At 56.6% G+C, this 26,410-nt stretch overlaps 1 protein-coding gene across 1 annotated transcript in view; it reads right to left on the bottom strand.

Moving 5' to 3' along the window:
- Positions 1–18,011, bottom strand: part of LOC138798963 (glutathione S-transferase P 1-like) — a 37,600-nt gene extending 19,589 nt beyond the window's left edge. The window contains exon 1 of the mRNA XM_069979605.1: positions 17,936–18,011. Within this exon, the coding sequence (XP_069835706.1) occupies position 17,936 (1 nt within the window). The 5' untranslated portion in view covers positions 17,937–18,011. The remainder of the gene's footprint in view (positions 1–17,935) is intronic.
- Positions 18,012–26,410: the final 8,399 nt, after the last annotated feature.

Here is a 26,410-nt window from a genome sequence, read left to right as displayed (position 1 = left end):
CACCTCATCAGCAGGTACAACTGTTGCTTGGACAGCTAGAGGGCCCAGCAGCCGAAGAGGTCCGTTCCTGGCCCCTCACTGAAAAGACCAGCGTGAGACAAATCTTGACCCGGCTACGCAAGGAGTTTGAACATCAATCCCCAACAGAGGTGCGTTTGAACTTCTACGACCGGCGTCAGAGGTCAGGTGAGACCCTCCGAGAATATGCTTTAGCACTCCAGTCTGCTTATAGGGCCTTACAACGTATTGATCGGCTGGACCCCACAGTAGCGGAAGGCATCATTACAGACCGGTTCATAGAAGGAGTGGACTCCCGATTAGTACAGGGCCAGCTTCGCATGCTGGCGGCCCAGAATCCTCACATGACCTTTCTGGAATTCAAAACACTGGCTCTGAAAGTCGTGGGTACTGACACTCCCGGCACCGGTCATGCTCCTTCTTACACAACTGACTCAGTCACTCTGTTTTCTACCTCTGCTGCGATCCCTCAGGGTTCCCCCAGGCAGGCGGCTCCACCTGCCCAGGCGTCTGACCCCAATACCCTGGATGTGTTGGCACAGGTAGTGGACTCCCTGTGTCAGGCTCTCAGAGAATTTAAGACTCAACCCCCGGTTGCCTGTGAGCCCCCCTGTACTCAGACAAGTTACTCAGGGCCCTGTTCCAGCCGCTCTAATGTTGAACAGCCCCCACCTGAGGACCCCCCAGCCGAGGATTGTGTTTATTGTACCCACTGTAGACGGAGAGGACATTTCAGATACCAATGCTATCAGTTAAACGGGCAACCCCCGAGGCAAAGAGCCGCCCCTCGGGAGGTCCCTCCAAAGGCTCGCAGGAGCAGTGGGTCGATCGATTCTTGTTCCAATGTCCCTACATCACGCTGAAAATAAATGGTGTCCCACTTGAAGCTCTCATAGACACTGGCTCCCAAGTCACTACTATCGATAGAAGAGCTTTTGAACAGCATTGGGACCACAGTCTCATCAACCCTGTTGGTAAAACCAACTTACGCCTTATAGCTGGCAATGGACAGTCCATTACCCAGGTGGGCTACTGGGAACCCACCATCCAGATTGGGGACCGACAATTGCCCTCTCAAGGTGTGATAGTTACGGAGGCTCAGGGAGATACCACAGCGGTAGTGTTAGGCATGAATGTCATACGTCATGTATTTTCTGAATTACTTGCTGCATTGCATGCCTCTCTCCCCTCTGCTTCCCTCCCCTACAGGCAGGCGGTGCGGAAGACTATCAAAGTGCTCTCCGCTCAGCAGAAGTTTGCCAATCAGAATGGGGAGATCTGTCGGGTAAGAGTCACAGATTCAAGACCCATCACCCTGGCTGCCAACAGTGAGACCACTCTCTGGTGTCGGGCTCGACCCGGTGTAAACAATGAAGACTACACTGCTCTACTGGACTCATACCAGCTGGAAGGATTACCCCTAGTTAAAGCTGCCAGAAGCTTAGTCAATGTTTCGAACGGGCGAGTCCCAGTACGGCTTGTTAATTTGGGGGACACACCAGCGAAGTTACGTAAATTTAACACTGTGGCCAAATTATTCTGCATTGACCCTGAGGATGTGTTGGATGAAGAGATGATTGCCCAGCAAAAATCCATCAAGTCGGTCTCAAAGGGCTCTTACACCCCCACTGTTCATTGGTGGGAAGAGCTGAACATCGGTGATGCCAATACTCCCTCAAGGCACACAGAGGGCGTGAGAAAGTTGGCTAAGAGGTATCACGAGGCCTTTAGTAAACACCCTCTCGACTTTGGGAAGACTAATCTAATTGAGCACAGGATCCATACAGGTGACCATGCACCCATTAAAGAAAGGCACCGACCAGTCCCTCCGGCTAACTACCAACAAGTCAAGAAACTGCTGAAAGAAATGAGGGAGTCATCCGTTATTCAGGAGAGCCAGAGCCCATGGGCTGCCCCCATAGTGCTGGTGAAGAAGAAGGATGGGAACATACGTTTCTGCGTAGACTACAGAAAATTGAATAATGTAACCCACAAAGATGCATATCCTCTTCCACGGATCGAAGAATCCCTCACAGCACTGGGCTCAGCCCGCTACTTCTCCACTCTCGACCTCACCAGTGGCTACTGGCAGGTCCCGGTGGCCCCTGGGGATAGGGAGAAGACGGCCTTTACCACTCCGATGGGGCTCTATGAGTTTACAAGTATGCCATTCGGGCTCTGCAATGCCCCTGCCACTTTCCAGAGGCTTATGGAGAGATGTCTTGGTCACTTGAACTTCCAGAGCGTTCTTCTCTATTTGGATGATGTGGTCGTGTACTCTAGCTCGTACGAGGAGCACCTCCACCATCTAGCCGAAGTATTCCAGGTGCTCACACAACATGGCCTGAAGATCAAGCCCACCAAATGCCACCTGCTAAAGCCAAAGGTGAAATACCTGGGCCATCTGGTGAGTGCTGAGGGTATTCAGCCAGATCCGGAGAAGATCTCCGTTGTCCAGGAATGGGACACCCCCAAGACAGTGAAGGAGGTCAGAAGTTTTCTGGGATTCGCGGGCTATTACCGCCGCTTCATTCCTCATTTTGCACAAGTGGCAGAACCACTGACAGAGCTACTTCGAGGATGCCCGAAAGAGAATTATAACAGACGCCTTCCGGTCCTGTGGGAAGAAAGACAGGCCACTGCCTTCCATACATTGAAGGGCCTGTTGACTTCTCCCCCCATCCTGGCTTATCCGGACTACAGTCGACCCTTCCGCTTATACACAGATGCCAGCTTTGACGGTCTGGGAGCTGTGTTGTCCCAAGTCCAAGACAACCAGGAACGTGTCGTGGCCTATGCCAGCCGGAGCTTGAGGGGTGCAGAGAAAAACGATAAGAATTACAGCTCGTTCAAATTAGAACTACTGGCTCTTGTCTGGGCGGTGACTGAGAAGTTCAGGGACTACCTTACAGCCACCCCCTTCACCGTGTTCACGGATAATAATCCTCTGGCTCACCTGAATACTGCCCGACTGGGGGCTATTGAACAAAGATGGGCATCCAGACTTGCCAATTTCTGCTTCGACATCAAATATCGGAGTGGCAAGACGAACACCAACGCTGACGCCTTGTCTCGGTTGGCAAAAGGAGAGGAACCCCCTGAGGATGATGTTTGGGAGGATGTAGAGATGCCACCCTTCTACCAGAGGTTTGCTAACCAGAGCTCAGTGGTCGCCACACCGACTGAGGAAGGTTCCCCCTCAGAGTCTGACCCCTCGCTGGACGTATCCAGGTGGTTGCTGCTGCAGAAGGAGTCTAGAACTCTGGGAGAGCTGTATGAGGCTCTATGTGCTGGAAAAAGGTCTCGCAGAAAGCGTCCCCGCCCTGACCAGGAACTCGATCGGCTCTGGCGGCATCGGAAGAAACTCTTTATTCAAAGAGGGCTCATTCTCCGAAATTCCCTTGACCCCGTATCTGGGAGGCGGATCCACCAGATCCTGATACCCCGAAGAGACGCTCGCGTAATATTGGACCTCTATCATGACCAATCCGGGCACTTTGGGGTGCAAAAGACTGAGGCCACTATCCGGCAGAGATTCTACTGGATCGGGATGCGCCTAGACATCGAGAACTGGGTGGCAGAGTGTCCAGCCTGCAACCTCAGCAAAGCTGGGAGAAGTGAAAGAGCTCCTTTACATTCCATTACCTCACAGAGGCCTAATGAGCTGGTGGCTCTGGACCACGTGAAGTTGGCTCCAACTCGCTCAGGTTATACCTACGCGCTGACCATGGTCGACCATTTCACCAAGTGGGTTGTAGTCGCCCCTGTGAAGGACCTCACGGCGAGAACCACAGCTGCAGTCTTCTACCGGGAGTATGTAAGGCATTATGGCTCTCCCAAAGCCGTGCTGACTGACAGGGGACCTGCATTTGAGTCCCAGCTGTTCCAGGAACTTTGTCGTTTCCACCAGTGCAAGAAGCTCAGAACCACAGCTTATCATCCTCAAGGGAATGGACTCTGTGAAAGGGTCAACCAGATCTTTATAAACCTGCTCAGAACAGCATCAGTCTCCAAGCAGGCAGAGTGGCCCCAGCTCCTGGACGAACTCGCGGAGATCTATAATAACACCATCCACTGCTCTACGGGGTACACACCCTACTACTTGATGTTTGGGCGGCAGGGTCAGCTCCCAAAAGATCGGGCTCTGGGGATCCAAGTCCCAGATGAAGTGAATCCTCTGCCAAACACTGACTGGGTTTCTGAACATCAGCACAGAATGAAAGAAGCCAACAGATTGTGAACCATCGTATGGGCGAAGCTCAGCACAGACAAGGAGAGGCCTATAATCGGATGGCCAACGCCCCTCCACTTCAAGTGGGTGACAGAGTGTGGCTTCGCAAGTATCACCGTGCTGGAAAGCTGGACTCCTTGTGGGAAACAGAGCCATACCTAGTGACGGGTATTCCCTTTCCAGAGTCGGATGTGTATGAGGTTCAGAAGCCAGGGATGGCTCCTCAAACGGTGCATAGAAACCGGGTGAAGCTTTGTACCAAGGAAGATTTGGCAATGAGGTCTTCTCCTTCACCACCAGTGCATGCAGTTGAAGTATCAAGACCACCCGTTGCAGAAGGGCCCGCCAGCACCTTCCAGTATCTCATCCCGCTCTACCCACAGGGTCCGATGCCGGTTCCTGTTCCAGTTGCTCCCCCTGTGGCTGCTCCTTTACCGGTACCACCTCCTCAAGCCGCTTATCTCATGCCTGGCCCAGTGCCTTACAACCTCCCTGTTCCAGCAGAAGAGTTTCAGATTCCTGCTCCAGAGGAAGTGTTCCAGGTTCCTGCACCAGAAGAAGTTCAAGAGCTGAGGCGGTCAGAGCGAAGCACCCGGGGGACACCGCCTGCCCGCTACAGAGATTAATAAAATTTTCTCTTCTTTTGTACACATGTATACTGACAAAAGTTAGCTCAGGCTAGTTAGTTAGCAACTGTATTCAAGTCTCACACCTGGGTCTTCCCAAGATTCCTCCAAAAATGGACTATTTCTTCAGAGTGCTTCACCAGAGCCTTTTGGATATGGACGATGTTTGTTATTGCCTCAAAAGAAACACTCTCCCGAAAGAACACTCCCCTTGTTCCTGTAGCTCACCAGAGTCCAAACGTTTATTTACGTTCCACAAGTATTGTGTTGCTTTGCTACTGAAAGTGTTGCACAGAGCGCCGAGGACGGCTTATTTCAAGAGGGGGAGTATGTAACATACCAGTCAGGTATATGCTGTCTGTCTGTTCCTCGGTCCCATGCTCCCTTTAGTGTATTGTAGTGGTAATGTAAAAGTGGTAATTTGGTGTATACCACCTTAAGCTGGTCCCCCAGCATTCCTTGTGAGGTAAGGAGCACTAGCAAGCTAGCTCGATTGGTGCATGTGATGAGGCATGTCATCAATGGGTGGAGCTAATTCTCCTGTACAGGGAATCTTCCAGATCCCTGGGCAGTGGAAGCCTGGCATTACCCAGGGCAGCATCTAAGTGTCTGCACACACACTATGTGAGAAGCTGACTAGACCTAAGTCCAAACCTCTGCACGCTGTGGACCTCTCTTCAGTATCCTGTGTCCGGAACCCAGTTGTATTACAGAAGACGTCCGTGCTTCCTGTCACAGGGTCCCCCGGTCCAGTTCCAGGACCTCGCAATTATACTGCAGAAACCAGGTCTGTCTTCTCTTCCTCACACACCTGCACAGCCGGCATACATGCAGCACAACACACTAAAGACTCTAAAGATGCATTATTGCCCTGGAGCTCCAGAAGCTTGCTAGTCCACTGACTCCCCAAAAGTCTGCCTGTTACTGAACTGTATCCTGTCACTTACAAGTTCCTGCTAGTAAAAGCACTGTTCATTGAAAGGCCTGTGTCTATGGATTACTTATTACCCGGCAACCAGGTTAAGGAACTAGGAACATCATCTACATGATAGTCTGCTTCAGGGGCCAAGGCCTTAACACCCCTTACACTGCTCGGAGTACCACCGTCACCCGCGGCAACCGCAGTAAGGTCACCCCTGGCCACTACACCAGGGCTTACATAGGGAGAGAGGAGCCTGCCCACCAGGGCTTACATAGGGAGAGAGGCGCCTGCCCGCCAGGTATTACATAGGGAGAGAGGAGCCTGCCCACCAGGTATTACATAGGGAGAGAGGAGCCTGCCCGCCGGTATTACATAGGGAGAGAGGAGCCTGCCCGCCAGAGCTTACATAGGGAGAGAGGAGCCTGCCCGCCAGAGCTTACATAGGGAGAGAGGAGCCTGCCCACCAGAGCTTACATAGGGAGAGAGGAGCCTGCCCACCAGAGCTTACATAGGGAGAGAGGAGCCTGCCCGCCAGAGCTTACATAGGGAGAGAGGAGCCTGCCCACCAGAGCTTACATAGGGAGAGAGGAGCCTGCCCACCAGAGCTTACATAGGGAGAGAGGAGCCTGCCCGCCAGGTATTACATAGGGAGAGAGGAGCCTGCCCGCCAGGGCTTACATAGGGAGAGAGGAGCCTGCCCGACAGGCCTTACATAGGGAGAGAGGAGCCTGCCCGCCAGGCCTTACATAGGGAGAGAGGAGCCTGCCCACCAGGTATTACATAGGGAGAGAGGAGCCTGCCCGCCAGTGGTTACATAGGGAGAGAGGAGCCTGCCCGCCAGGTATTACATAGGGAGAGAGGAGCCTGCCCGCCAGGTATTACATAGGGAGAGAGGAGCCTGCCCGCCAGTGGTTACATAGGGAGAGAGGAGCCTGCCCGCCAGTGGTTACATAGGGAGAGAGGAGCCTGCCCGCCAGAGCTTACATAGGGAGAGAGAAGCCTGCCCGCCAGGTATTACATAGGGAGAGAGGAGCCTGCCCGCCAGTGGTTACATAGGGAGAGAGGAGCCTGCCCGCCAGGTATTACATAGGGAGAGAGGAGCCTGCCTGCCAGTGGTTACATAGGGAGAGAGGAGCCTGCCCGCCAGGTATTACATAGGGAGAGAGGAGCCTGCCTGCCAGGCCTTACATAGGGAGAGAGGAGCCTGCCCGCCAGGTATTACATAGGGAGAGAGGAGCCTGCCCGACAGGTATTACATAGGGAGGGAAGAGCCTGCCCGCCAGGTATAACATAGGGGGAGAGGACCTGCCCACGAGGGCTTACAATCTATAAGGTACGGGGAGAGAGACAGGAGACAAAGTGCAGACAGTCACAGTGTGATGCAGAGTTATTGTAGGTTGTAGCCTAGTTTGTAGAGATGGGTTTTCAGGTTACTTTTGAAGGACTTGATGGTGGATGAGAGCCGGATGTGTCGGGGCAGTGAGAGCCGGATGTGTCGGGGGAGTGAGAGCCGGATGTGTCGGGGGAGTGAGAGCCGGATGTGTCGGGGCAGTGAGAGCCGGATGTGTCGGGCAGTGAGAGGCGGATGTGTCGGGCAGTGAGAGCCGGATGTGTCGGGGCAGTGAGAGCCGGATGTGTCGGGGCAGTGAGAGCCGGATGTGTCGGGGCAGTGATAGCCGGATGTGTCGGGCAGTGAGAGTCGGATGTGTCGGGGCAGTGATAGCCGGATGTGTCGGGGCAGTGAGAGCCGGATGTGTCGGGGCAGTGAGAGCCGGATGTGTCGGGGCAGTGAGAGCCGGATGTGTCGGGGCAGTGAGAGCCGGATGTGTCGGGGCAGTGAGAGCCGGATGTGTCGGGGGCAGTGAGAGCCAAATGTGTCGGGGCAGTGAGAGCCGGATGTGTCGGGGCAGTGAGAGCCGGATGTGTCGGGGCAGTGAGAGCCGGATGTGTCGGGGCAGTGAGAGCCGGATGTGTCGGGGCAGTGAGAGCCGGATGTGTCGGGGCAGTGAGAGCCGGATGTGTCGGGGCAGTGAGAGCCGGATGTGTCGGGGGCAGTGAGAGCCGGATGTGTCGGGGGCAGTGAGAGCCAAATGTGTCGGGGCAGTGAGAGCCGGATGTGTCGGGGCAGTGAGAGCCGGATGTGTCGGGGCAGTGAGAGCCGGATGTGTCGGGGCAGTGAGAGCCGGATGTGTCGGGGCAGTGAGAGCCGGATGTGTCGGGGCAGCCAGTTCCAGAGTATGGGGGAGGCTCGGGCAAAGTCTTGGAGACGGTTGTGTGAGCTATGAACAAGGGGGGAGCGCAGACGGAGGTCACTGTAGGTTTGAAGGTTGCGTGAGGGACGGTAGCGGGATATCAGGTCAGAGATGTAAGGAGGGGACAGGTTGTGGACGGTCTTGTACGTCGTGGTCAAAATTTAAAGTGAATACATTGGGCAGTCGGAGCCAGTGGAGAAATTGGCAGAGGAGAGAGGCAGAGGAAAAGCGAGGGGAAAGTTTGATTAGTTGGGCAGCAGAGTTAAGGATAGACTGGAGGGGAGCAAGGGAGTTAGATGGAAGGCAAGAGAGGAGGATGTTACAGTAGTCCAAGCGGGAGATAATGAGAGCATGTATCAGCAGTCTGGTGGAGTCAGGGGTGAGGAAAGAGCGGATTCTGGAAATGTTTTTGAGGTGAATGCGGCAGGAGGTGGTCAGGGCCTGAATATGGGGCTTAATGGACAGGGCAGAGTCAAAGGAGACTTTGAGGCAGCGGACAGGGGATAGAGTGCAGCCATTGATAGTGATTGACAGATTAGAAGGCGGGGTGGAGCGAGATGGGGGAAAGATGATTAGTTCTGTGTTGTCCATGTTGAGTTTTAGAAAGTGGGAGGAGAAGAAGGAGGATATGGCCGATAGACACTCTGGGATCCTGGATAGCAAAGAGGTGACATCCGGACCAGAGAGGTAGATCTGAGGGTCATCAGCGTAGAGGTGGTACCTGAAGCTGTGGGGCTCTATGATATGTCCCAGGCCAGAGGTATAGATGGAGAAGAGGCCCAAGTACAGAGCCTTGGGGGACACCAACTGTGAGCGGACAAGGAGCGGAGGGGTGTGTGGGAGACACTAAAAGTGCGGTTGGAGAGGTAAGAGGAGATCCAGGAGAGGGCTGAGCAAGTGACACCAAGGGATGAGAGAATCTGTAGGAGGAGAGAATGGACAACTGTGTGGAAGGCAGAAGATAGGTCAAGGAGAAGGAGCACAGAGTAGTGACGCAAGGTTTTGGCAGTCAGCAGGTCATTGGCCACTTTGATGAGGGCGGTTTCTGTGGAGCGGTGGGGCGGAAGCCGGATTGCAGGGGGTCAAATAGAGAGTTGGATGAAAAGTGGGAGGAAAGTTCATGGTAGACAGGTTGCTCCAGGAGTTTTGAGGCAAAGGGGAGAAGTGAGATTGGGCGGTAGCTGGATAAGGAAGTAGGGTCAGAGATGGCTGTGTAAGGATGGGTGTGATGGTTGCATGTTTATATGCAGATGGGAAGACGCCAGAAGTTAGTGAAAGATTGAAGAGATGGGTTAGTGCTGGGACAAGTGCTGAGGAGAGGTTGGGGATAAGGTGGGATGGGATTGGGTCAAGTGCGCAGGTGTGATGTGGAGAGTAGTTTGGAGAGATGTTCTTCCGTGATGGTGGAGAGGTGAGTTAAGGCCCTATTCCACGGAACAATTATTCCATCTATTCCACGGAACAATTATTCCATCTATTCCACGGAACAGATATTGGCCGTTATGGCCGATGATCGTCCCGTGGATTGACAGCATTGATCGTTGCATCGTTTGTCTTGTTGAAAGACAAACGACTGATACAGCAACGACCTGCAGCCATCCCTCTGTGGAAAAGGAGTGTTGGCAGCAGACGCTGCTGGATCCTATGGACTGTCCGGACGATCAGCAATCCCCCGGGCGGCCCCCCCCCCCAGGCTCACCCGCTGGCTGCTGCCGCGTGGAATAGGGCCTTTAGTGGGGACGAGTACTGGACAGGCATGAGGGGGGGCTGAGGGGACTGTCATCCATTTTCTGCTTGAAGAATGTGGCAAAGTCGTCAGCAGAGATGAGAGAAGTGGGGCGTGGCCGTGGGGGGGCGGAGATAAGAGAAGTGCGGTGTACCTGGGGGGGAGGAGATAAGAAAATTGGGGGGTGACTGGGGGGGGCGGAGATAAGAGAAGTGGGGGGTGACTGGGGGGGCGGAGATAAGAGAAGTGGGGGTGACTGGGGGGGGCGGAGATAAGAGAAGTGGGGGGGTGACTGGGGGGGGCGGAGATAAGAGAAGTGGGGGGTGACTGGGGGGGCGGAGATAAGAGAAGTGGGGGGTGACTGGGGGGGCGGAGATAAGAGAAGTGGGGGGTGACTGGGGGGCGGAGATAAGAGAAGTGGGGGGTGACTGGGGGGGGCGGAGATAAGAGAAGTGGGGGGTGACTGGGGGGGCGGAGATAAGAGAAGTGGGGGGTGACTGGGGGGGCGGAGATAAGAGAAGTGGGGGGTGACTGGGGGGGGGCGGAGATAAGAGAAGTGGGGGGTGACTGGGGGGGGCGGAGATAAGAGAAGTGGGGGGTGACTGGGGGGGCGGAGATAAGAGAAGTGGGGGGTGACTGGGGGGGGGCGGAGATAAGAGAAGTGGGGGTGACTGGGGGGGCGGAGATAAGAGAAGTGGGGGGTGACTGGGGGGGCGGAGATAAGAGAAGTGGGGGGTGACTGGGGGGGGCGGAGATAAGAGAAGTGGCTGGTGATTGGGGGGCGGAGATAAGAGAAGTGGGGGGTGACTGGGGGGGCGGAGATAAGAGAAGTGGGGGGTGGTCGTGGGGGGTAGAGAAGAGAGTTAAGGTGTTAAACAGTTGCCTGGGGTTGTGAGATAAGGAAGATATAAGAGAAAAAAAGTAATCCTGTTTAGCAGAGGTGAGGGCAGATTTGAAGTCAAGGAGTGCTCGCCTAGTCTGGAAGTGTTCCTTCTTCCAGCGCCGCTCGGCAGCTCTGGACACTCGCCTTAGTTGTTTGGTTATGTGGGTGTGCCAGGGCTTATGTTTGGTTAGGTCTTAGGTCGGTGTGCCAGGGCTTATGTTTGGTTAGGTCGGTGTGCCAGGGCTTATGTTTGGTTAGGTCAGTGTGCCAGGGCTTATGTTTGGTTAGGTCGGTGTGCCAGGGCTTATGTTTGGTTAGGTCAGTGTGCCAGGGCTTATGTTTGGTTAGGTCAGTGTGCCAGGGCTTATGTTTGGTTAGGTCGGTGTGCCAGGGCTTATGTTTGGTTAGGTCGGTGTGCCAGGGCTTATGTTTGGTTAGGTCGGTGTGCCAGGGCTTATGTTTGGTTAGGTCGGTGTGCCAGGGCTTATGTTTGGTTAGGTCTTAGGTCGGTGTGCCAGGGCTTTCTGATGATGCGTTGTGTTCTCTTTTTTGTGAGAGGGATGACAGAGTTAAGAGCCGAGGTTATTGTGGAATTGTAGAAGGTTGCGGCTGTGTCAGTGTCGCTCAGAGAGTGTATGGTAGAGAGTGGCAGTAGGAAGTCAGAGAGTGTATGGTAGAGAGTGGCAGTAGGGAGTCAGAGAGTGTATGGTAGAGAGTGGCAGTAGGGAGTCAGAGAGTGTATGGTAGAGAGTGGCAGTAGGGAGTCAGAGAGTGTATGGTAGAGAGTGGCAGTAGGGAGTCAGAGAGTGTATGGTAGAGAGTGGCAGTAGGGAGTCAGAGAGTGTATGGTAGAGAGTGGCAGTAGGGAGTCAGAGAGTGTATGGTAGAGAGTGGCAGTAGGGAGTCAGAGAGTGTATGGTAGAGAGTGGCAGTAGGGAGTCAGAGAGTGTTTGAATGTTGAGGTTTCTGAGGTTCCTGCGAGGGTGGGCAAGGCTCTGCACTGGGTGGGGGATGGGGGGGGCAAATGAGGAGAAGAGAATGTTAGGAGGTTGTGGTCAGAGATGTGGAGGGATGTGCTGGTGAGGTCAGATATAGGGCAGAGGCGGGAGAAGATGAGGTCCAGTGAGTGACCCTGTCTGTGAGTGGCCATAGTGGCCTGATTTGGTTGTGTCAATGGGGATGTTGAAGTCGCCCATGATGATGGTGGGAATATCTGTTGAGATATTGGGGGTTGGGTGAAATGTCTCCAGCAGTGAGAAGCGACAGAGACAGTAGGTGTGAGGAGGTGAGGGGGCGCGGACATTGAGAGCGTTTAGAGGTAAGAATTTTAGTGTATGGAAAGAGGATAACAGGAGGGGGGAGATCAGCGGGAAAAAGAGCTGGAGAAATAAAGATGTTGTTACTTGGTGTGGGGAGCGGAGGGTTAAAGCAGAGTATGAGGATAATGGAAGCGAAGGTAAAAGACAAAACAAACATTGTGAGCAAAGAAAGGGAGCGGAGATGAGAATATGGCGTTACCTTTGGTTCACTTCTGCTATTAATTCTGCTTTTCACACTTAGGGGGGCATTTATTAAGTCCGGCGTTTTTTACGTCAGACTTAAAAATGCCCCCGCTGCCCCCCGCTACGGAGATTTATGTAGAGCCGGACATAAGTAGGTTTTCAGCGTATATTTGGGCGGAACGGATTGTAAATCGCACGGACTCTGAGTCCGCGCCCTCCGTTCCGCCCACTACACGCTCCCTTTCCGCCCCCCCTGGCGTACTCGGCGGAAAGAGGCCATTTGCGTATAAAAAAATACGCAAATCTGCACTTTCCGCCGAAAATCATCCGTTCGCAGGATGATACATGTGGCCCTGAAATGAATTAAGAGTCCAGAATATATAGGGATTTAGCAATCACTAGAACCAGGTGTGAGACATGGGGTAGGTGTGAGACATGGGGTGGGTGTGAGACATAGGGTGGGTGTGAGACATGGGGTAGGTGTGAGACATGGGGTGGGTGTGAGACATAGGGTGGGTGTGAGACATGGGGTAGGTGTGAGACATGGGGTGGGTGTGAGACATGGGGTGGGTGTGAGACCTGGGGTGGGTGTGAGACATGGGGTGGGTGTGAGACCTGGGGTGAGTGTGAGACCTGGGGTGGGTGTGAGACATGGGGTGGGTGTGAGACCTGGGGTGGGTGTGAGACATGGGGTGGGTGTGAGACATGGGGTGGGTGTGAGACATGGGGTGGGTGTGAGACATGGGGTGGGTGTGAGACATGGGGTGGGTGTGAGACCTGGGGTGGGTGTGAGACATGGGGTGGGTGTGAGACATGGGTTATGTGTGAGACATGGGGTGGGTGTGAGACATGGGTTATGTGTGAGACATGGGGTGGGTGTGAGACATGGGTTATGTGTGAGACATGGGGTGGGTGTGAGACCTGGGGTGGGTGTGAGACCTGGGGTGGGTGTGAGACCTGGGGTGGGTGTGAGACATGGGGTGGGTGTGAGACCTGGGGTGGGTGTGAGACCTGGGGTGGGTGTGAGACATGGGGTGGGTGTGAGACCTGGGGTGGGTGTGAGACCTGGGGTGGGTGTGAGATATGGGGTGGGTGTGAGACATGGGGTGGGTGTGAGACATGGGAAGGGTGTGAGACCTGGGGTGGGTGTGAGACATGGGGTGGGTGTGAGACATGGGGTGGGTGTGAGACATGGGGTGGGTGTGAGACCTGGGGTGGGTGTGAGACCTGGGGTGGGTGTGAGACCTGGGGTGGGTGTGAGACATGGAGTGGGTGTGAGACCTGGGGTGGGTGTGAGACATGGGGTATGTGTGAGACATGGGGTGGGTGTGAGACCTGGGGTGGGTGTGAGACATGGGGTGGGTGTGAGACATGGGGTATGTGTGAGACATGGGGTGGGTGTGAGACCTGGAGTGGGTGTGAGACATGGGGTGGGTGTGAGACATGGGGTAGGTGTGAGACCTGGGGTGGGTGTGAGACATGGGTTATGTGTGAGACATGGGGTGGGTGTGAGACATGGGGTGGGTGTGAGACATGGGAAGGGTGTGAGACATGGGGTGGGTGTGAGACCTGGGGTGGGTGTGAGACCTGGGGTGGGTGTGAGACATGGGGTGGGTGTGAGACCTGGGGTGGGTGTGAGACCTGGGGTGGGTGTGAGACATGGGGTAGGTGTGAGACATGGGGTAGGTGTGAGACATGGGGTGGGTGTGAGACATGGGGTGGGTGTGAGACATGGGGAAGGTGTGAGACATGGGGTGGGTGTGAGACATGGGTTATGTGTGAGACCTGGGGTGGGTGTGAGACCTGGGGTGGGTGTGAGACATGGGGTGGGTGTGAGACATGGGGTGGGTGTGAGACATAGGGTGGGTGTGAGCCATGGGGTGGGTGTGAGACATGGGGTAGGTGTGAGACATGGGGTGGGTGTGAGACATGGGGTGGGTGTGAGACCTGGGGTGGGTGTGAGACATGGGGTGGGTGTGAGACATGGGGTGGGTGTGAGACCTGGGGTGGGTGTGAGACATGGGGTGGGTGTGAGACATGGGGTGGGTGTGAGACCTGGGGTGGGTGTGAGACCTGGGGTGGGTGTGAGACCTGGGGTGGGTGTGAGATCTGGGGTGGGTGTGAGATATGGGGTGGGTGTGAGACATGGGGTGGGTGTGAGACATGGGGTGGGTGTGAGACATGGGGTGGGTGTGAGACCTGGGGTGGGTGTGAGACATGGGGTGGGTGTGAGACATGGGGTGGGTGTGAGATATGGGGTGGGTGTGAGACATGGGGTGGGTGTGAGACCTGGGGTGGGTGTGAGACATGGGAAGGGTGTGAGACCTGGGGTGGGTGTGAGACATGGGAAGGGTGTGAGACATGGGGTGGGTGTGAGACATGGGGTGGGTGTGAGACCTGGGGTGGGTGTGAGACCTGGGGTGGGTGTGAGACATGGGGTGGGTGGTAGACATAGGGTGAGTGTGAGACCTGGGGTGGGTGTGAGACATGGGGTGGGTGTGAGACATGGGGTGGGTGTGAGACCTGGGGTGGGTGTGAGACCTGGGGTGGGTGTGAGACATGGGGTGGGTGTGAGACCTGGGGTGGGTGTGAGACATGGGAAGGGTGTGAGACCTGGGGTGGGTGTGAGACATGGGAAGGGTGTGAGACATGGGGTGGGTGTGAGACATGGGGTGGGTGTGAGACCTGGGGTGGGTGTGAGACATGGGGTGGGTGGTAGACATAGGGTGAGTGTGAGACATGGGGTGGGTGTGAGACATGGGGTGGGTGTGAGACATGGGGTGGGTGTGAGACCTGGGGTGGGTGTGAGACATGGGGTGGGTGTGAGACATGGGGTGGGTGGTAGACATGGGGTGGGTGTGAGACATGGGGTGGGTGTGAGACATGGGGTGGGTGTGAGACATGGGGTGGGTGTGAGACCTGGGGTATGTGTGAGACCTGGGGTGGGTGTGAGACATGGGGTGGGTGTGAGACCTGGGGTGGGTGTGAGACCTGGGGTGGGTGTGAGACATGGGGTGGGTGTGAGACCTGGGGTGGGTGTGAGACATGGGGTGGGTGTGAGACCTGGGGTGGGTGTGAGACATGGGGTGGGTGTGAGACCTGGGGTATGTGTGAGACATGGGGTGGGTGTGAGACATGGGGTATGTGTGAGACATGGGGTGGGTGTGAGACATGGGGTATGTGTGAGACCTGGGGTGGGTGTGAGACATGGGGTGGGTGTGAGACATGGGGTGGGTGTGAGACATGGGGTAGGTATAAGACCTGGGGTGGGTGTGAGACATGGGGTATGTGTGAGACATGAGGTGGGTGTGAGACCTGGGGTGGGTGTGAGACCTGGGGTGGGTGTGAGACATGGGGTGGGTGTGAGACCTGGGGTGGGTGTGAGACATGGGGTGGGTGTGAGACCTGGGGTGGGTGTGAGACATGGGGTGGGTGTGAGACCTGGGGTGGGTGTGAGACATGGGGTGGGTGTGAGACCTGGGGTATGTGTGAGACATGGGGTGGGTGTGAGACATGGGGTATGTGTGAGACATGGGGTGGGTGTGAGACATGGGGTATGTGTGAGACCTGGGGTGGGTGTGAGACATGGGGTGGGTGTGAGACATGGGGTGGGTGTGAGACATGGGGTAGGTATAAGACCTGGGGTGGGTGTGAGACATGGGGTATGTGTGAGACATGAGGTGGGTGTGAGACCTGGGGTGGGTGTGAGACCTGGGGTATGTGTGAGACCTGGGGTGGGTGTGAGACATGGGGTGGGTGTGAGACATGGGGTGGGTGTGAGACCTGGGGTGGGTGTGAGACCTGGGGTGGGTGTGAGACATGGGGTGGGTGTGAGACATGGGGTGGGTGTGAGACATGGGGTGGGTGTGAGACCTGGGGTGGGTGTGAGACCTGGGGTATGTGTGAGACATGAGGTGGGTGTGAGACCTGGGGTGGGTGTGAGACCTGGGGTGGGTGTGAGACATGGGGTGGGTGTGAGACATGGGGTGGGTGTGAGACATGGGGTGGGTGTGAGACCTGGGGTGGGTGTAAGACATGGGGTGGGTGTGAGATCTGGGGTGGGTGTGAGACATGGGGTGGGTGTGAGATCTGGGGTGGGTGTGAGACATGGGGTGGGTGTGAGACATGGGGTGGGTGTGAGACCTGGGGTGGGTGTGAGACCTGGGGTGGGTGTGAGACATGGGGTGGGTGTGAGACATGGGGTGGGTGTGAGACCTGGGGTGGGTGTGAGACATGGGGTAGGTGTGAGACATGGGGTGGGTGTGAGACCTGGGGTGGGTGTGAGACATGGGGTGGGTGTGAGACCTGGGGTGGGTGTGAGACATGGGGTGGGTGTGAGACATGGGGTGGGTGTGAGACCTGGGGTGGGTGTGAGACCTGGGGTGGGTGTGAGACATGGGGTGGGTGTGAGCCATGGGTGGGTGTGAGACCTGGGGTGGGTGTGAGACCTGGGGTGGGTGTGAGACATGGGGTGGGTGTGAGCCATGGGTGGGTGTGAGACCTGGGGTGGGTGTGAGACCTGGGGTGGGGACTTGCGTTGAGTGACAGGGGAGACAGATAAAGCTAATGAAAAGAAACTATTACAGCTCAGCGCTTATGCTGCGTTTACACGGAACGATTATCGTGTGAATTCGCACAATAACAATCAAATTCGAACGATAATCGGACGTGTAAACGCAGCGAACGATCAAACAATGAGCGAGAAATCGTTCATTTTGATCTTTCAACAACTTCTCAAATCGTTGTTGATCGCTCGCAAAAAATTCGCTGATCGTTCCGTGTGAAGATTCGTTCGCCAGTTTAACCAATGTGTGAGATTAAAACGATCGCAAAATGAATTTCCGTACGATATATCGTTCCATCTAAACGCTAATCGTTATGAACAAAAAAACGTTACTCCGACATCGTTAATTGTACGATCGAGCGAATTATCGTTCCGTGTAAACGCAGCTTTAGAAGGGGCAATAAATGCCGATACAGATGAGAGGAAAGACAGACAGACCAAAATGAGACACAAGTATTCAGGGATGAGACATCTATGGTTCCTGGTGGTCAGGAGGTGGTGGTCTTCACCATCACCAGGAGGGGGCGCTATAGGGGATGTTTGTTCTGGGGTCCCATCACCTTTAGGTTACAGAAGCAGCATCACCTTTAGTGCCAGCACCCCCTCAATGTGTCATTCAGTATAGGAGACCCCATTAAAGGGGCCCCCCACCACACACAACGCCTGTCACATTAATAGAATCATAAAAGATTGTCGGCAGAGTAGCCCCCCCTTATGTTATCCCCCCCCCTTATTATCTTGGGATATATATATATATACACCAGGCAGGTTACATTCCCTTATTGTAGATTTACCAACCACATCTGCTGGAAGTTTCCTCCTCTACTACTCTTTCAGTACACTAATATTTTCTCACATTGCTTCTGATCTTCCCCCAGACACATAGGGCACCCCTCCCCCCCCCCCCCCCCCCCCCCCCCCCCTTCACCTCCCCCCCCCCCCCCCCCCCCCCCCCCCCCCCCCCCCCCCCCCCCCCCCCCTTCACCTTTCCATCTGCTTCACCATCCTGAAACTTTTTTGACTAAAAGATAAAAACTAAAACCTTCTGAAGGTCTAAGCTGCAACCCCGGACTCGGCCACTGGGTGGAGGGGGCGCTCTTACTGGACAATCTTCTTTAAACTTCTTCTTCAGTTCTTTCATATTGTAATTATCCCAATGGAATTAAGAAGAAACATGAGTATCAGTCCCCCCAGAAAAGATGGCGGCTTACTTCTGGTGCGCTGGTGCGGGCGGTGTGGCCTCCAGAGGCTGGCGTGCAGTGGGGAGCAGTTGTGGATGATACTTCTGTATTATATAGAGAGCGGCTTCTGCTGAGTCATAGTGAGAGATTCACTAGGGGCGGAGGCCTCATAGTATACAGGACAGCCAAAATACGGGAGGGAGGGGGTGCTGGGGGAGAGGCCAGAGGATGGGGGGAGGGGAGGCCATAGTACAGGGGGCCAGAGGATGGGGGGAGGGGGGAGGCCATAGTACAGGGTGCCAGAGGATGGGGAGAGGAGAGGGGAGGCCATAGTACAGGGGGCCAGAGGATGGGGGGAAGGGAGGCCATAGTACAGGGGGCCAGAGGATGGGGGGAGGAGAGGGGAGGCCATAGTACAGGGGGCCAGAGGATGGGGGGAGGAGAGGGGAGGCCATAGTACAGGGGGTCAGAGGATGGGGGGAGGGGGGAGGCCATAGTACAGGGGGTCAGAGGATGGGGGAGAGGGGAGGCCATAGTACAGGGGGCCAGAGGATGGGGGGAGAGGGGAGGCCATAGTACAGGGGGCCAGAGGATGGGGGGAGGGGAGGCCATAGTACAGGGGGCCAGAGAATGGGGGGAGGGGGGAGGCCATAGTACAGGGGGCCAGAGGATGGGGGAGGAGAGGGGAGGCCATAGTACAGGGGGCCAGAGGATGGGGGAGGAGAGGGGAGGCCATAGTACAGGGGGCCAGAGGATGGGGGGAGGGGAGGCCATAGTACAGGGGGCCAGAGAATGGGGGGAGGGGGGAGGCCATAGTACAGGGGGCCAGAGGATGGGAGGAGAGGGGAGGCCATAGTACAGGGGGCCAGAGGATGGGAGGAGAGGGGAGGCCATAGTACAGGGGGTCAGAGGATGGGGGGAGGGGAGGCCATAGTACAGGGGGCCAGAGGATGGGGGGGAGGGGAGGCCATAGTACAGAGGCCAGAGGATGGGGGGAGGGGAGGCCATAGTACAGGGGCCAGAGGATGGGAGGAGAGGGGAGGCCATAGTACAGGGGCCAGAGGATGGGGGGAGAGGGGAGGCCATAGTACAGGGGGCCAGAGGATGGGGGAGAGGGGAGGCCATAGTACAGGGGGCCAGAGGATGGGGGAGGCCATAGTACAGGGGGCCAGAGGATGGGGGGAGGGGAGGCCATAGTACAGGGGGCCAGAGGATGGGGGAGAGGGGAGGCCATAGTACAGGGGGCCAGAGGATGGGGGGAGGGGAGGCCATAGTACAGGGGGCCAGAGGATGGGGGGAGGAGAGGGGAGGCCATAGTACAGGGGGCCAGAGGATGGGGGGAGGGGAGGCCATAGTACAGGGGCCAGAGGATGGGGGAGGGGAGGCCATAGTACAGGGGGACAGAGGATGGGGAGAGGGGAGGCCATAGTACAGGGGGCCAGAGGATGGGGGGAAGGGAGGCCATAGTACAGGGGGCCAGAGGATGGGGGGAGGGGAGGCCATAGTACAGGGGGCCAGAGGATGGGGGGAGGGGACGCCATAGTACAGGGGGCCAGAGGATGGGGGGAGAGGGGAGGCCATAGTACAGGGGGCCAGAGGATGGGGGGAGGGGAGGCCATAGTACAGGGGGCCAGAGAATGGGGGGAGGGGAGGCCATAGTACAGGGGGCCAGAGGATGGGGGGAGAGGGGAGGCCATAGTACAGGGGGCCAGAGGATGGGGGGGAGGGGAGGCCATAGTACAGGGGGCCAGAGGATGGGGGGAGGGGACGCCATAGTACAGGGGGCCAGAGGATGGGGGGAGGGGAGAGGCCATAGTACAGGGGGCCAGAGGATGGGAGGAGAGGGGAGGCCATAGTACAGGGGGACAGAGGATGGGGGGGAGGGGAGGCCATAGTACAGGGGGCCAGAGGATGGGGGGAGGGGACGCCATAGTACAGGGGGCCAGAGGATGGGGGGAGGGGAGGCCATAGTACAGGGGGCCAGAGGATGGGGGGAGAGGGGAGGCCATAGTACAGGGGGCCAGAGGATGGGGGGAGAGGGGAGGCCATAGTACAGGGGGTCAGAGGATGGGGGGAGAGGGGAGGCCATAGTACAGGGGGCCAGAGGATGGGGGGAGGAGAGGGGAGGCCATAGTACAGGGGGTCAGAGAATGGGGGGAGGGGAGGCCATAGTACAGGGGGCCAGAGAATGGGGGGGAGGGGAGGCCATAGTACAGGGGACCAGAGGATGGGGGGAGGAGAGGGGAGGCCAAAGTACAGGGGGCCAGAGGATGGGGGCTGGAGGAGAGGGGAGGCCATAGTACAAGGGGCCAGAGGATGGGGGGAGAGGGGAGGCCATAGTACAGAGGCCAGAGGATGGGGGGAGGGGAGGCCATAGTACAGGGGGCCAAAGGATGGGGGGAGAGGGGAGGCCATAGTACAGGGGGACAGAGGATGGGGGGAGGGGAGGCCATAGTACAGAGGCCAGAGGATGGGGGGAGGGGAGGCCATAGTACAGGGGGCCAGAGAATGGGGGGAGGGGAGGCCATAGTACAGGGGGCCAGAGAATGGGGGGAGGGGGAGGCCATAGTACAGGGGGCCAGAGAATGGGGGGAGGGGAGGCCATAGTACAGGGGGCCAGAGAATGGGGGGAGGGGAGGCCATAGTACAGGGGGCCAGAGGATGGGGGGAGAGGGGAGGCCATAGTACAAGGGGCCAGAGGATGGGAGGAGAGGGGAGGCCACAGTACAGGGTGGGATGGAGGCCATGGGGGCCACAGGAGAGGCTGGGGCTGGAAACCATAGCATGGCAGGATGGAGGGACGTCTGTGCTGATAGGAGAGGAAGGTCCTGAAATCCTGAAATCTTAGGCTGCGGGTTACACAGACTTCCTCAGGATGAGGCCAGAAACAGCTCGGAGAGGGGGGGGGGACGTTCTCCGGACTCACAGACTCTCCTGAATTTCCAGATGATTTTCTTTTTCTGCACATTTCGTGATTCTTTCTTGTTCCAGTTCACAACCTCTCTCTCTCTTTCTCTCCCGGGGTCCCCCCTCTCTGTGTAGTATCAGTGTGATGCGGGGTCCCCCCTCTCTGTGTATTATCAGTGTGATGCGGGGCCCCTCTCTGTGTAGTATCAGTGTGATGCGGGGTCCCCCCTCTCTGTGTAGTATCAGTGTGATGCGGGGTCCCCCCTCTCTGTATAGTATCAGTGTGATGCGGGGTCCCTCTCTGTGTAGTATCAGTGTGATGCGGGGTCCCCCCTCTCTGTGTATTATCAGTGTGATGCGGGGTCCCCCCTCTCTGTGTAGTATCAGTGTGATGCGGGGTCCCCCCTCTCTGTGTAGTATCAGTGTGATGCGGGGTCCCTCTCTCTGTGTAGTATCAGTGTGATGCGGGGTCCCCCCTCTCTGTGTAGTATCAGTGTGATGCGGGGTCCCCCCTCTCTGTGTAGTATCAGTGTGATGCGGGGTCCCCCCTCTCTGTGTAGTATCAGTGTGATGCGGGGTCCCCCCTCTCTGTGTAGTATCAGTGTGATGCGGGGTCCCCCCTAATGGCTAAAACAGTGCGGCGGGGGCGCTGACAGGAGAGCGTCGGGGGCTGTTCTCATAGACTGTCTGGTTCTAACCTGCCATGACATATAATTTACCTCGTTCTCAGCCCGCTGACATCACACACTGCTCAGCACTTATTTGGGTGGATCAGCGACGGCTTTTATTTGGCCTCTATAATTAACGTTTATTTAGTGTGCAGGGCGAAGCCGCCTCTGTGTGTGCAGGGGGATGCCGCCTCCGGGTGTGCAGGGGGATGCCGCCTCCGGGTGTGCAGGGGGATGCCGCCTCCGGGTGTGCAGGGGGATGCCGCCTCCGGGTGTGCATGGGGATGCCGCCTCCGGGTGTGCAGGGCGAAGCCGCCACCAGGTGCGCAGGGGGATGCCGCCTCCGGGTGTGCAGGGGGATGCCGCCTCCGGGTGTGCAGGGGGATGCCGCCTCCGGGTGTGCAGGGGGATGCCGCCTCCGGGTGTGCAGGGGGATGCCGCCTCCGGGTGTGCAGGGGGATGCCGCCTCCGGGTGTGCAGGTGGATGCCGCCTCCGGGTGTGCAGGGCGAAGCTGCCTCCGGGTGGGCAGGGGGATGCCGCCCTCTGTGTGTGCAGGGGGATGCCGCCTCCGGGTGTGCAGGGGGATGCCGCCTCTGTGTGTGCAGGGGGATGCCGCCTCCGGGTGTGCAGGGGGATGCCGCCTCCGGGTGTGCAGGGGGATGCCGCCTCCGGGTGTGCAGGGGGATGCCGCCTCCGGGTGTGCAGGGGGATGCCGCCTTCTATGGTGGGGCGCACTGGCGTAGCTACTGCGGGGGCAGGGTACGCTGTCGCTATGGGGCCTGGGCCCCCACGGAAAATCTTCCATGGTGGGAGCTAATAGTATCCCCCCCCCTCCCCCACGGGTGGGACAGCTTGCAGTGTGACATCGCGATCGCGTGTGTAGCCGTCCCTCCCACGCATCACACGTCGCCTCACCCGACCCGCAGCTTTCCTCCATAACAGTCTGCCTTCAGCCCGGTACAACGGCTCCTCTCCTGATCACCGGAGGTCCCAGGTGTCCGGAGGAGGAGGAGGCGGCAGCCGCTGAAGGAGCTACGTTCGGTGCTGGAGATGTACAGCGGGATCGGGGGTCTGCACTGCGCCCCTCTATCTCCAGCAACTGCAACTCCAGCCCCGAACGTAGCTCCTTCAGCGGCTGCCGCCTCCTCCTCCTCCAGACACCTGGGACCTCCGGTGCACGAGATCAGGAGAGGAGCCTGTGTTCTCAGGGAGGAGATGCCAGGTGTGTGCCAGGTCCCTCTGCCCAGCCTGCTCCAGTCTCCTTCCCACCTCTCCCTCTGCCCAGCCTGCTCCAGTCTCCTTCCCACCTCTCCCTCTGCCCCCACCCCAGATCTCCCTCTGCCCCAGCCCCCAGCCCCCACCCCACCTCTCCCTCTGCCCAGCCTGCTCCAGTCTCCTTTCCACCTCTCCCTCTGCCCCATCTCTCCCTCTGCCCCCACCCCAGCTCTCCCTCTGCCCCCACCTCTTCCTCTGCCCCCACCCCACCTCTCCCTCTGCCCCAGCCCAGCTCTCCCTCTGCCCATTTGCCCCCCCCAGCTCTCCCTCTGCCCCAGCTCTCCCTCTGCCCATTCGCCCCCCCCAGCTCTCCCTCTGCCCCAGCTCTCCCTCTGCCCATTTGCCCCCCCCAGCTCTCCCTCTGCCCCAGCTCTCCCTCTGCCCATTCGCCCCCCCCTAGCTCTCCCTCTGCCCCAGCCCAGCTCTCCCTCTGCCCCAGCCCAGCTCTCCCTCTGCCCATTCGCCCCCCCCCCCAGCTCTCCCTCTGCCCCAGCCCAGCTCTCCCTCTGCCCCAGCCCAGCTCTCCCTCTGCCCCAGCCCAGCTCTCCCTCTGCCCATTCGCCCCCCCCCCCAGCTCTCCCTCTGCCCCAGCCCAGCTCTCCCTCTGCCCCAGCCCAGCTCTCCCTCTGCCCATTCGCCCCCCCCTAGCTCTCCCTCTGCCCCAGCCCAGCTCTCCCTCTGCCCCTTCGCCCCCCCCTAGCTCTCCCTCTGCCCCAGCGCAGCTCTCCCTCTGCCCATTCGACCCCCCCCCCTAGCTCTCCCTCTGCCCCAGCCCAGCTCTCCCTCTGCCCATTCGCCCCCACCCCCCTAGCTCTCCCTCTGCCCCAGCCCAGCTCTCCCTCTGCCCATTCGACCCCCCCCCCCTAGCTCTCCCTCTGCCCCAGCCCAGCTCTCCCTCTGCCCATTCGCCCCCACCCCCCCAGCTCTCCCTCTGCCCCAGCCCAGCTCTCCCTCTGCTCTCCTTCTGCTCTCCCTCTGCACTCCACCCCATTCAAGGTTTCATGGGGCCCCATGCAGTTTTTTGCTGCGGTAACCCAGGTGGTGTTTAGCTAAAGGCAAGTGTTGGTGCATGGCTGAGGAGGTTGTCACGGTGGCCAGGAGGGGTGTGTGCCCACCCCTGGATGTACCAACACACACAATTGAGAACATTGCAGTATTGTAGGGTATTGCTGGTGTGAGCAACCACAAGTCCTGCAGTTCAACTTAACCAAGAAAACGTTTACTTGAATTCTCTCTTAAAGGCGCAGTAACACAGTCTCTTCAATAAACCAAAAATACAGATTAACTTGTGCTGACTGAGATCCCTTGATCTCGGTAACTTTAGATATAGACTTGAATACACTCCACAGCTTCTCACTGGGGCTAAGAGAGTATACAAATCACAGCTTCTTGCTGGTGGTAAGAGAGTACACAAATCACAGCTTCTCGCTGGTGGTAAGAGAGTATACAAATCACAGCTTCTCGCTGGTGGTAAGAGAGTATACAAATCACAGCTTCTCGCTGGTAGTTAGAGAGTATACAAATCACAGCTTCTTGCTGGTGGTAAGAGAGTACACAAATCACAGCTTCTCGCTGGTGGTAAGAGAGTATACAAATCACAGCTTCTCGCTGGTAGTTAGAGAGTATACAAATCACAGCTTCTCGCTGGTAGTTAGAGAGTATACAAATCACAGCTTCTCGCTGGTGGTAAGAGAGTATACAAATCACAGCTTCTCGCTGGTAGTTAGAGAGTATACAAATCACAGCTTCTCGCTGGTGGTAAGAAAGTATACAAATCACAGCTTCTCGCTGGTGGTAAGAAAGTATACAAATCACAGCCTCTTGCTGGTGGTTAGAGAATATGGGAGAATAGAGAATGTGGGATGCCCCCTGTATGTAGGATCCCCTGCTGTGCCCCCATATACTAATAATGCCCCCAGAGGTGCCCCCATATACTAATAATGCCCCCAGAGGTGCCCCCCATGAACTAATAATGCCCCCAGAGGTGCCCCCATGAACTAATAATGCCCCCAGAGGTGCCCCCATATACTAATAATGCCCCCAGAGGTGCCCCCATATACTAATAATGCCCCCAGAGGTTCCCCTAAAAAAACAAACCTCCTACTCACCTAATCCGCGCTGTGCAGGCAGCAGCTCTTCCTCCTCTTCTGGCTCCATCTTGCGAGCCGCAGGGACGGGACCTCCGGCAGGCGTGATGACGTCACATGATCACGCCTGCTGCTGAGGTCACGTCCTGGCGTCCCATAGGCTGCTGGTATGAAGTGTCGGCAGCCTATGGGAGGGAATGTAGGAGCAGGACGCTGACAGGTCCTGCACTAAATTCTGCTCACTTTAATGTTCCGCCCGCTCACTGTGCAGGCGGAACATCAAAGCGATCTGTGCATCCCGAGAAGCTGCGGTTATATCAGCAGTGGACGCTTATTATTATGGTTGCTGTTGTAAAATAAAACAACTCGCAGGATTCGCTCTGGGTTTGTGTATACAGCTCCCGTGCTGACCTTCACCACACGTAGTCTCATCCTGCGCTCACCCCCCCCCCCCTTACATAAAGTGACTACAGGATCAGGGTCTACTGTGACCAATGGTAAAGCTAACCCCGCCCCCGAGGAGCCAGAAAGTAACAAATCAAACAATCACAAAGAAAATTAAAAATAATTTATTTCTAAAAAAAAAAAAAAAAAAAAAAGGAAACATTCTATCAAGTCATGAAGAGAGCGGGGTTCTTACATGGGAATTACTATGGAGCAGTTATGGAGTTATTATGGAGCAGTTATGGAGGTACTATGGGGTTGTTATAGAGGTACTATGGGGCGGTTATGGAGGTACTATGAGGCTGTTATGGAGGTACTATGGGGTTGTTATGGAGGTACTATGGGGTTGTTATAGAGGTACTATGAGGCTGTTATAGAGGTACTATGGGGCGGTTATGGAGGTACTATGGGGCGGTTATGGAGGTACTATGGGGTTGTTATGGAGGTACTATGAGGCTGTTATAGAGGTACTATGGGGCGGTTATGGAGGTACTATGGGGCGGTTATGGAGGTACTATGGGGTTGTTATAGAGGTACTATGGGGCTGTTATGGAGGTACTATGAGGCTGTTATAGAGGTACTATGGGGCGGTTATAGAGGTACTATGGGGTTGTTATAGAGGTACTATGGGGCGGTTATAGAGGTACTATGGGGCTGTTATAGAGGTACTATGAGGCTGTTATAGAGGTACTATGAGGCGGTTATGGAGGTACTATGAGGCGGTTATAGAGGTACTATGAGGCTGTTATGGAGGTACTATGGGGCTGTTATAGAGGTACTATGAGGCTGTTATGGAGGTACTATGGGGCGGTTATAGAGGTACTATGAGGCTGTTATAGAGGTACTATGAGGCTGTTATGGAGGTACTATGAGGCGGTTATAGAGGTACTATGGGGCGGTTATGGAGGTACTATAGGGCGGTTATAGAGGTACTATGGGGCGGTTATGGAGGTACTATGGGGCGGTTATGGAGGTACTATGAGGCTGTTATGGAGGTACTATGGGGCGGTTATAGAGGTACTATGAGGCTGTTATAGAGGTACTATGAGGCTGTTATGGAGGTACTATGAGGCGGTTATAGAGGTACTATCGTCTGTAAACATTTACCCTCCCCCGTGCTTGC

This window comes from Dendropsophus ebraccatus, chromosome 8 (genome assembly GCF_027789765.1).
Source record: "Dendropsophus ebraccatus isolate aDenEbr1 chromosome 8, aDenEbr1.pat, whole genome shotgun sequence".
Lineage (NCBI taxonomy): Eukaryota > Metazoa > Chordata > Amphibia > Anura > Hylidae > Dendropsophus > Dendropsophus ebraccatus.
The sequence above is the reverse complement of the archived record's forward strand: the minus strand, read 5'-3'. Positions and strand labels throughout refer to the sequence as shown.